We start from the raw sequence: 10,137 nt of genomic DNA, 5'->3' as shown, positions 1-10,137 counted from the left end.
ATCGTCTGTCCTTATATTGCAACGGTCCAACAAGAGTCTTTAGATCGTCCGGGCCGACTCGACCATCGTGTACTGTGTATTCTTCTCTATTTAAGAATATTCCGCCATCGGTTGGGAGAGAGCCATATCCTGTATTCTACAACTGAGTCACTTTTTCGCCCCTGCTTGATCCTTTTAATCTTTGGAGTATCCCCTCAGAATTCTGTAGTGTCTGTATCAGGTCCCGCGTAGATTCCGTCACCTTTATCCCTCCCCGCCCAGTGTAGCTGTCCATTCCACCGATCAATCGCCTGGGAGTCTCGGCCTCCCTACGCTGCCCCCATCCATGGGCTCCCTGCTTCAGTATCCTCCGGCGCCAGGACAACAATCACCGCATGCAGGCTCACCGAAGACAGCCACGGACTATCACAGGCGACATCGATCGGGAGACCCCAGTCCTCTAAGGCCGAGTCGTCGTCGACCGCGCAGGTCCCTTCGGCGGTCGCCACCTCCAGTCGCGTCTACTGGAGAATGGGCGGCCCGCCGCCGCGCTGCCAGCGGCCCTCAATCAGCTGCGCGGCCCGGTCAAAGCTGGTACAGTTGCAGATACGGATGGTCACCGAGCGGATGCTCCATTGCCGCAGGGGCTCGGTGGTCACCTCCACCGGGATCCACGGTTGCTGGTCAAAGGGGACCTGGCAGGTGGGAGAGCAGGCCCCCTCGGCCGGCGGGGCGCGGACGACCCACGCCGTGATGCAGAGGCGCTCCCAACCCGGGTCCGCAATTTGGAGGTCAATCCGATCACTCCAGTCGTAGTTCCCATGTCCCTCGCCGACCCCCCATTGACGTGCCCCCAGCTGGAATTCCAGGCCCTCCCACTGGATAATCGGCCGATCCCCCTCGCGCGCCCAGGTTGTGTGAATGCGCTGCCGGACGTCATTGAAGGTGAGGCAGTCGCAGAGAGGGATGGTCACCGTGTCCTGAAAGAATCGCATCGGGCCGCAGGCGGCTTGCTGCACGGTCACCTGGACGGCGGGCCGCTCCTCCGACCGACAGTCACACTGTTGGCGGCCCGAGTTAGATCGCGGATTCATGGTATTGTGAGGCGTAACCTACCATGGTTGGGAAGAGAGATAGAAAGATGATTTGGATCGCAGGGCGCGGTGAAAGGGAAGAGAGAGATGAAGAGAGGTTGGCTGCGAAGGCGGCAGTCTCTTAAAGGCCTGGCTAGATAGCAAATAAAGAACAGAAGATTCAAAAGAAATCTGTTGTGTTTCTGTGTGGAGCGGCTTTATTCCGGTGGCAAGAATTAGAGATGCCGGGCCGGCCTTTGTGTTCCTCCTTTGTTGGCCGCCATTCACGTTACGCCCTATCAGCTCTTTCTGGGAAGTCCTGTCGGTACCTGGCCTGGGCAGCGCTCATGATAGAGATATTAGGATGGTCAGCCGCGCCACAACCGCGCCGGTGATCCGACCAGCACCGCATTCCGATCAATAGACCCTGTATTCTCTGGCTATCGTGGTCATCGCTAGATACAGGACCCGGTTGTTCTCCTACCGAAACCGACAGGTCCGGAACCCGCGCACGCGCCGGTCGTCTGCCCCCGTAAACAACTGTCCGCCCACCGCTATCATCGACTGGATCCATTCTAGGCTGCGCTGGAGACATTCGCCGCGGCCCACATACTGCGGGTCTGCGTTGTGCCACACAATCTCGTTGACCACCTTGTCCTTGCGGCAGCGCTCGAGGAAGCGATTCTGTGTCCTACTCAGGTATGTGCGGGTCCGCTCGAGCGCGCGTGGCTCGCTCAACTGGGCGGGGTCGGGCCGGATGGGATCGACATTATACAGCAGCAGCGCTCGTCGCGGTTGGCTGTCTGCCCGCGGAATGAGGGCCACTGCCCAGCAGTGCAGCGGGATCTGCTGCCAGGGCTCCCCTTTCACCCAATTGGCCTCCACCGTCGAGAAAAGCGCTACCCAGACGACACAGCCGCCTTTAGGGGCGCGGAGGAACTCGCTATAAAGCCCCCGGCCTTGCAGGTTGTCGGCCGCCGTAAACGCGTCCCGCCAATTGGCTTTCATTGCGCCGTCCGCAAAGGTGAGCGGCTGGGGGTGCACATAGACCCCGTGCGCGCGGCCCTGCGTCGCCAGATGCTCGAGATAGGTCGCCAAGGTGGCCCCATTGCTGCTGGGGTGTGGCATCGGGGGGATCGCCGCGGTGTGGGACGCCATAATCTAGCGGTGGTTCGTATCTTGGATTATCTTCTCCCCGGTCCTTGGAACCAGCAAGAGGGATCGCTAACTTACTCCAGTGTTCGGCAGATCAGGTATTCAGGGAGATAGGTGAGATGTTGAGTGAGAGGCGTGTCAGAGAGGGTGATAGTGAGGTAGGGGGTCGAGCGACCGATCGGTGAGAGATTCAGCGCAGAAGGTGCGGTTCAGAGCGATTGGCAGGGACAAGGTTGCGGTAGCCAGGTGAGGTTTAGAGCGACACTCAGATATTGTGCGTCGGTTGTCAGGTGAGGTGGAGATGGAGAGGCAGGTAAGATGATCCGATAGAGAGATGAGATTTGAAGCAATGGGTAGGGATGATGTTGAGGGAGTAAGGTGAGGCTCAGGGCAATCCTAAGATATCGTGTTCAGATTATGAGGTAGAGTTTAAACCGCAGGACCGGAGGAGTGGATGTAGTACGATCAGGGTGAAAGTAACAGAAGGACTAGGTTGGCAGAGAGGAATAACACAACGTAGAGATCCGGTAGATTTCTGATTCAGAATCAGCAATAAGCAGGCTTCCGACCGCCCGCAGAATTCAAGACCTCTTTTATTGAATGGACTGATTTCTTCCGGTGAATCTAAGGGTTGCTTGTTTGAAAGATAAAGATCTCTGTATTACTTGATCCGGGTCGTCTTTAGTCGCTACAAGTCTTTAGCGGAGAATCCCATTATTCTCTACTTTCTTCACGCCAGGGTAGAGACCGCAACCCCAGGTAGGAATATTCCCTTTATCTATTCTGTTACCCTTAACTACGCGGGAAACAGAGAGGCCGCTCTTCGATCGATCGGTGACAGGTAGGGAAGTTCAACCTTCGGTAATGTAGCACGGGAATCCTATATATTTTCGAAATCAAGGCTGTCGGCGGTCTCCCGATCGAGTGAGTGAGATAAAATATATTATTGAATGGCGATACGGCGCCGCGACCTGTCGGCGGACAGGAAAAGGGATTTTGGCCGGTTAGGGCCCGCGGCTCTGCGGCGGCCGGCTCTCTGATTGGGCCCGGAGATCCTGTACTAGAAGCTTGGCATAACTTTAATTGTACTCCTTGCCTCGGAGACCGCTCGAACCTCTAGCGAGATCCCTACACCACAGGACCGGGTTCTCTATCGGAGTCTACCCGTGCGACCAGATGTCTCGCTTTTCCGCGCCGGCCGTCGGTAGAATCGCCTGTAACTTGGTATAGACTTCCAGTCAAAGGCCCGAAACCCCGGGCCACCGGCGGAAAGTACCCCGAATCGACCGGACCGTAGATAGAAGATCATAAAGTTAGACCGTCCTCTGTCGGCATAGCGATCCGCCATGTAGTGGGGGTTTTCGGAGGGGAGAGGTCCTTCTAAGAAATAGCCGACAGTGATTTATTAAGTAGTAAATCCCCTGGGACTTTCATCCTAATATTCTACTGAATAAGAGAGTACATAATTCTAGTAGCATTGGTTGCCCGGGCGCCTACCAAGATCAGACCTACTAATCCGCTTTAACATCTGAAAATCCCCTGGTCCGGCAACAGCAGCCGACTGTTGCTCGGTCCGCGGCGTTCAGCCATCCGCGCAGCCGTCTTAGTGGCCTCGGAAGATCGGGGTACACCCAGTAGCAGTCCCGCCCTGCAGCGGCGGCATTCCTTAGGTTACCGGCTGGATCCCAGGGTAGATTCCGATCAGATCTGACCCACTGTCCTGGAGAGTAGCGCTTACCGTGGTAAAGGCGCCGTGCCATTACGCGCTGAACCTTCCTCACCACACATGTCACAGAACAGACAGTTTCACGTTGAACCCCATGTCGGCTTCTTCGAATGCCAGATTCTCCACTAAGATTTCTTTCTTAGCCAAGAGAGTATATTTTGCGTCTTCGGCACTGAGAATGACTTCCTTCAAGCGGCCGAAGAGCTCCGTCGGTTTTGCAGACTTTAATGAGTCTTTTTCGATGTAACCGAAGTTTGTGCGGTTGATCTTGACGAATCGCTTGACTGCTGTGAGAGGAACAGCTTCCGTCTCATTGACAATCCAAACCAACTCATTTTCCGACCTGGGGATGTACATGCTGATATGGGTTTGGGCTTTCCCTAATCTTCGGCTAAAGAAGTCCACTGTCCCATTTGCGTCGGTCAAAAGGGACGTCACTCAACGATATGTCTGGTCGTGGAGTGCCAGGGATTGGCCCACTCAGTAAAGAATCCTATTGATGTAAATCTCTTGAATATCACGTTTTTCGGAGACAGAAGTATTGCCATTAGGCGACGCAGGTTGGCTCTTGTCAGGCGTCTCCCAATGATCAAGACGGATCTGCAAATCCTTGTTGGAAAGGTAGTCGCCTTCTTTGAGATGCTGGGGATCTTCGGTAAGGTCGACGACCTTCTGAATGTCTGGGGTGGAGGTACGGGTGAAAGAGTCTTCATCCGGATCGAGTTGGATTGGGCTGGAGCTGTTCGTGGGACTGTTCTGTATGGTGACACTGCGATCGGTGTCACTGGATAAGGCCTCGCCGCGTTAGGGCCGGCTATCCGCCCGAGGAATAAGGGCCACCGCCCAGCTGTGGTGGGGGATTTACGTGCCGGCCTCCCCTATCACCCAATTCGCTTCGATTATTAAGAAGAGCGCTACCCAGAATAGACCCCGTGCGCGCGGCCCTGCGCGCAATAGGCCGGGGCAGTAAGGTTCCGCGGAAGAGGCAGGTGCAGTGAGAGTCAGTGCAACCGGCAGGTGAGAGGCAGGGAAGCCGGCAGGGCTGGGGTCGGCGTGTCCGGTGCCGGGGTGGACGGCTGACAGGGAGGCGATCTATGAAGGATGTCAACCCTGAGGTAGTTGTAATTGAGGCTTCGGAAGCGGTTGACCTCTGCCTGCCACCAGTCCGTCGTGGGGAAATGACGCCCATCGGTCTCAAGGGCGTGATTGGAGAAATCCACCGCCCATTCGTTGTGGACGCCAGCTTTCCTAGCACCACAGGATCCGCCGCCGGCGCCACAAAAGGCATCCCCCAAGGTAGACTGTCGGTGCTGAGGCAACCCGCACCTTGGGTGCCCCAAGAGGCCAAGCGCTCTGCCAGGCGGAACGCCCACTAACATACCAATGTGGATGGAGCCTCGCTCCGTTCCTAGTTAGTCGTCAGTCATCTCCAATCAAGTGATTTGCCATCCCAGGTTCCCTCGACATATACTGACCGGAATATAAAAGTGGATTAGCCTCCTCAGTGAGGTCTATCCCAGCAGCGGAATTGTTGTCCACTAAAATGACCATGACACTACCAAAGATAGGCAACCCACTTAGTGGGATGTAAGGTGTCATATATGGCTGTCGAGGTGGTTTGACAATTGTCAAACACCACCACTGGAGCTTGTGTGCTGGCTCTGTCGCCGAACAAATGCGTCTGGCCATTCATCTGCTTCAGTGACCTGGATCGACGGCCAAGGGTCAACGACTGGTCCGGGTAGTGGTGTGGGAGAGGAAGCAAGTCAGAGGGTCTCAGGGGGGAAGACAGGGCCCTTTATAGTAGGCGGGAGGGCGACGTGGCCACTTGGAATGAATGACGGATCCTGCCGGTGGAGAGTGACGGGCCCCGCGGCTTGGTGGCTTCACTTCTCCCAGGGCCTCCCAGTATTCCAGTCCTCTCTAGTGATTATCACCTGATCACCCGCTATAACTTCACTGGCTTACCGTGATAGTTTGCTTACTTGTAGTAATGGGCCTCGGTGAAGTCCACCCGGTGCCTAGTGAATTCCCCGGTAACTCGCGCCTGGGCGCCCAGCAGTTCACAGGCGACTGCCTAGCCGATGAGGATCCGCCTGGGGGCCCGCCGAGTGGCCTGCGCGGTAGCCGGCGCGAGGGCTTGCCTGGAGGCATGGCAGGGACCTAGGTGAGGGCCTCGGTGAGGGCCCGCTAGGAGGCCTAGCTAGGTGCCTGCCGGTCCCATGGTCCGCGTTGTCGCCCTCCCTCGCTCCTCCCCTCATCTCAACTCACCTCCGAGGAGAATCCTAACTTACCGGGCATAATGGGCTGAAGATATATCCTATGTAGGGTGTGGGTAAGGAAGCGCGCTGATTGGCTCAGAAAATCAGCAGAACCATCTATCCTATTGAGATTCGCCATTGAGTGAGCCACCCCAGTTTATTAGATATCTGTCTATAATTTCGCCAGTTAGTAGATATAGGCCTTAAATCTACTATAGCGAATTTTTAGTACAAGACCCCCTAAGGCTGATCAGTAATGTGGCTGTAAAGTTAGAGGGTAAGCCGGGAGAGTTGGATAGGGTAGCGCCTCACCGCAGCTCACTTACCGTAGATATATATAACTCCCTACCGTACCTCCCGCATCTCAACCTTACTCAATCTACTGTTCACAGGAACAGTACTATGGCCGACATGCTCTTTGAGCGAATCCCGCGCCTCCAGGTGATGATCTGCCGGCAGTGTCGGTATGGCGTCTGGCGCCGAGGCGGAGCGACATCGCAAGCGACATCACCAGCTCGACCACCAGACCGTGCGGCCGATGCTCCAGTCGATTGCGCAGTGGACGGACGTGGCGCGTAACAGTCAGGCCGTCGACATCCCCCACTGCCTCGACGAGCCGCTGCTAATTATTCCCTGCTTCTCGTAGGGCCTCTTATGCCGCCGCGACCCGGCGACCTGCCACTATCTCGTCGCCAACATGAAGTCCATGCGGAAGCACTGGCAGGCGGTCCACCAGTGGTCCTAGTACTCCGAGCGCGGCCGGGCCCCCAGTCGCAGCAGGCCGCGCGGGAGGCCGAGCTGCAGCGGTCGGACGAGGTAGTCTCCTACCAGCAGCTGTTCCCGTCGCGCGCGGGCTCGCACTACATCCACATCCGGTTCCCGCACGGCCGCGCGTTGCTGCCGCCGCCGCCGGACCAGGCGCAGCAGGCGGTCGATGCGGTCGTGGAGGCGTGGGAGCAGGCGGAGGCCGCCAGCCGATAGGCCCCCACCGAGCCCACGCAGCTCCACGACGCCAACCCGTGGCTGCGCATAATGCGGTGAACGGAGTATCTGAAAGACATCCCCCGCCCCCCCGCCCCCCCTGACCTGCTGCGCAGTATGGAGCCGCCCGACCCCGACACGGCCGACCCCGTGGAGCAGGGGGTGCGCCTCCTGTACCACACCATGGACCAGCTAGCGCGGAAGAGCCAGCGGACGGTGTCGTACTGCAGGCAGGCGATCCGCATGGAGGCGGTGCGCACGCAGGCCCACGAGCTGCCGCACCGGCCGTTGCTGGCGTACATGGACGCGGTGAGCGTGAAGAAACACGTGCAGCCGTGGCAGCCGATGCTCGGGTTCTTTGCGCGCACGCAGCACCCGCAGGCCTGGAAGAGCCCGCTGTACCAGTCCACGGCGCGGCCGCAGCCGAAATAGGCGCGGCTGTGGTAGCTAGTGCAGCAGCTGAGCCGCCGCCGCCGCCGCCTGAGCCCCCGGATCTGGACGAGGCGCTGCAGCCGTAGCTGCTCGAGCCGCGCGAACGGGCGTGCCTCGAGTTTTGCGTCGAGCTGCTGAACCAGCGCCACCGCACCCACGAGTACGAGAGCGCGCTGGTGTGCGTGATGGCGGTGCTAGGCCGCGGCCGGGACGGCTGGCGCGACCCCAAGAGCTATCCCCCCATCTTATCGCGGGTCATCAAGATCGCGCGGTTTTTCGTCGTCGAGAAGGCGCTGTGGCTCGACCCCGCGGCGATGCAGACATTGCTGGACTGGCGGACGTACGGGCTGCGGGTGCATTACAACAGCACTACCCCCGGCCACATCATGTGGCAGGGGACTGACGAGCGGCTGTACAAGGAGCTGCGCTTCACGATGGGCGACTTTCGCGCCCGAGCTGCCGAGTATCCAGCATATGAACACAGATACCAACATCCGCCGGAATATATATCTCAACAACAGGCTGGTCACATTGGTCATCGCGTACCACAAGGACTTTTATGCCAGCAACGACGCGAAGATTATCCACCGATCCGTGCCGCAAGAGGTCGGCGAGCTCATGATCTATTACCTGTGGCTGGTGCGGCCATTCGTCGATCAGCTCGACACCTGGCTGGAGCAACAGTCGCCCGCGCCGCGCGAGCCCCCCTCCACGCAGGAACGTTGTTGCGTCGTTTCTAACGAACACTGCTGCAAGTTCATAGGAACCCAGCCGAAGGCCAAACCCTACAGGCGTCCTTTCATCCGGGTCATCGTTCAGAAAGTCAGAAGCCGGATCAGAGTTGGGCACCTCTTCTGCATGCACTACCCTATCCATCATCATAGCGTGGCTAGGGGATGCTGGGGTATGAAAGATCCAGTTTTCATCAGGCGGAGGTTTCAGTTCAGCGAAGGGTCCCACAGGGACAGTCTCAACCTTTCTTCTTTTACTTGTATGTGGCATTTCCCTAGTCGCCCGGACGAGGGGCACATAACCCCAGGAGTTGTCATCCTTGAGGTAACGAATCATGTACGCTTCTGAGAACGTGCGGTCCTGAGGGCACAACTGAAGGAGTAGCTGAACTCGCGTATGTGCGCTATTGATGAGCTTGAGGAGAGATGGAACATAGGCCATGTCGAAGAAATTTTGCTTATGCTTTGTGTGATTTCCGATCCAGGATTTGGCATTATTGGCTCCATACCTGACAAGATGTATTGCAACTTCTTGGTCTTTTTTGTCCTAAGAGAGCAGGAGTGTTATACCCCCTCGTAGGGCACGTATGTACTGCATGGCTCTGCTGTATTTGTCGACTTGCTCCCTCGGCGTCATCCCACGACGAAAAGCATTCGGGTCTTGCCACAATTCTATGTTTGCATAGGGCGAAGTCTCGCATATCGTATAGCAATATCCCCACAGAGCATTGAGAATTGAACTTGCCAGTACGGCAGTATCGGGTGCCTCTAAAGAAGCTCCGAGTGCTAGTGCCTGGAGCTCTGAAAGTGTCAATTTCGAGTCATGGAATGAGGATCGCTCACGCCGAACTTTCCCATAATAACGAAGGTTGGCAAGCGGCAGTGACCAGTAAACGCCATCTTGTTTGCCGTTGGTATTAGACGAAGTCGAGACAGAAATGGTCGTAATTCCACCCTCATGCACTAGTTGATCTCCCTGAGAGATGTCTAGGGCTTTCCGGTCCAGCACAATGAGATCTGGGTATAGGTGCCACGAGATCATTGCAAGCAAGACTCCACTATCTGATATTCTCTGTGGATTCCCTGATACCAACTTATCTAAAGTCTTTAGGGCCCGGCAAAGGTTGAGAATAACGTTCTCGTGCAGGTTCTCCTCGGGTGCCCCGGTAGCATGGAGGGTTTGTTCTTCGTCAGAGGTCCCCTGGTCTTGACGGCGACGGATAAATTGTTGACGATGAGCTGCACCTGAATTTGTTGTTTCTTCTTCGCGCCGTCCGCAACCTGGAGCCATGCTCGGGCGCTGGCATCCCAACCTTCAAGAGCGTCTCTGCCAATGTCATGAACCGCTGCAAGTTGGGAAACATTAAAGTTTCCTGTAGCTGTGTGTGCCTCCGAAGCTTGTGCTTTGATGATTTGGCGCCGATGCTCATCTAGCTCGACCCAGATCGCTGTTGCTTCCTGTGGCGACCAGATACGAGCCAACATGCAGGCCAGGAGATGCATGCAGAGTGCTGAGGGGCCGCTCGTCGCACTCGCCCAAATACTCGCGCTGTCGATTCCCAAGTGTTGGTCAAAGACTCCTTTTTCACGCCTTGTGGCGCGCCTGGAGCGTTGTCCATGGCGCTGGAAATTTGGCTCGCGCGAGTACCATATGCGCGCAGCAGGGACGGGACACTGGGAAGAATGTCCTCGAAGATAATCCCCAGTCGCCGAGCGAGGATATGGAAGGACACTATGTAAGACAAACCTGATGAATTGGTGGTGACTATCTTCTAACCTAAAACAAGATACAAATCACT

General features: G+C 56.8%; 6 protein-coding genes across 6 annotated transcripts; 2 read left to right on the top strand and 4 right to left on the bottom strand.

The window, feature by feature from the left end:
• Positions 1-500: 500 nt before the first annotated feature.
• ATEG_08466 (uncharacterized protein) lies at positions 501-2,210 on the bottom strand (the record flags this gene model as incomplete). The annotated part of the gene is made up of 2 exons (XM_001217604.1): positions 501-1,091; positions 1,566-2,210. The coding sequence occupies 2 exons, from the start codon at positions 2,208-2,210 to the stop codon at positions 501-503; spliced, it is 1,236 nt and encodes a 411-aa protein (XP_001217605.1).
• A 1,465-nt stretch (positions 2,211-3,675) lies between these two features.
• Positions 3,676-4,290, bottom strand: ATEG_08465 (uncharacterized protein; the record flags this gene model as incomplete). Its single annotated transcript, XM_001217603.1, has 2 exons — positions 3,676-3,700; positions 4,010-4,290. 2 exons carry the CDS (start codon positions 4,288-4,290, stop codon positions 3,676-3,678), a joined length of 306 nt encoding a protein of 101 aa, XP_001217604.1.
• A 644-nt stretch (positions 4,291-4,934) lies between these two features.
• Positions 4,935-5,484, bottom strand: ATEG_08464 (uncharacterized protein; the record flags this gene model as incomplete). The annotated part of the gene is made up of 2 exons (XM_001217602.1): positions 4,935-5,341; positions 5,409-5,484. 2 exons carry the CDS (start codon positions 5,482-5,484, stop codon positions 4,935-4,937), a joined length of 483 nt encoding a protein of 160 aa, XP_001217603.1.
• A 1,112-nt stretch (positions 5,485-6,596) lies between these two features.
• On the top strand, positions 6,597-7,175 carry ATEG_08463 (uncharacterized protein; the record flags this gene model as incomplete). Its single annotated transcript, XM_001217601.1, has 2 exons — positions 6,597-6,723; positions 6,841-7,175. 2 exons carry the CDS (start codon positions 6,597-6,599, stop codon positions 7,173-7,175), a joined length of 462 nt encoding a protein of 153 aa, XP_001217602.1.
• Positions 7,176-7,292: 117 nt separating this feature from the next.
• Positions 7,293-8,347, top strand: ATEG_08462 (uncharacterized protein; the record flags this gene model as incomplete). The annotated part of the gene is made up of 2 exons (XM_001217600.1): positions 7,293-7,484; positions 7,694-8,347. The coding sequence occupies 2 exons, from the start codon at positions 7,293-7,295 to the stop codon at positions 8,345-8,347; spliced, it is 846 nt and encodes a 281-aa protein (XP_001217601.1).
• A 538-nt stretch (positions 8,348-8,885) lies between these two features.
• ATEG_08461 (uncharacterized protein) lies at positions 8,886-9,629 on the bottom strand (the record flags this gene model as incomplete). The annotated part of the gene is made up of 1 exon (XM_001217599.1): positions 8,886-9,629. The coding sequence occupies one exon, from the start codon at positions 9,627-9,629 to the stop codon at positions 8,886-8,888; it is 744 nt and encodes a 247-aa protein (XP_001217600.1).
• Between the last annotated feature and the right edge of the window lie 508 nt (positions 9,630-10,137).

Source organism: Aspergillus terreus, genomic scaffold, assembly GCF_000149615.1.
Source record: "Aspergillus terreus NIH2624 scaffold_12 genomic scaffold, whole genome shotgun sequence".
NCBI lineage: Eukaryota > Fungi > Ascomycota > Eurotiomycetes > Eurotiales > Aspergillaceae > Aspergillus > Aspergillus terreus.
Note: the sequence above shows the minus strand (reverse complement) of the source record. Positions and strands in the feature narration are given on the sequence as shown.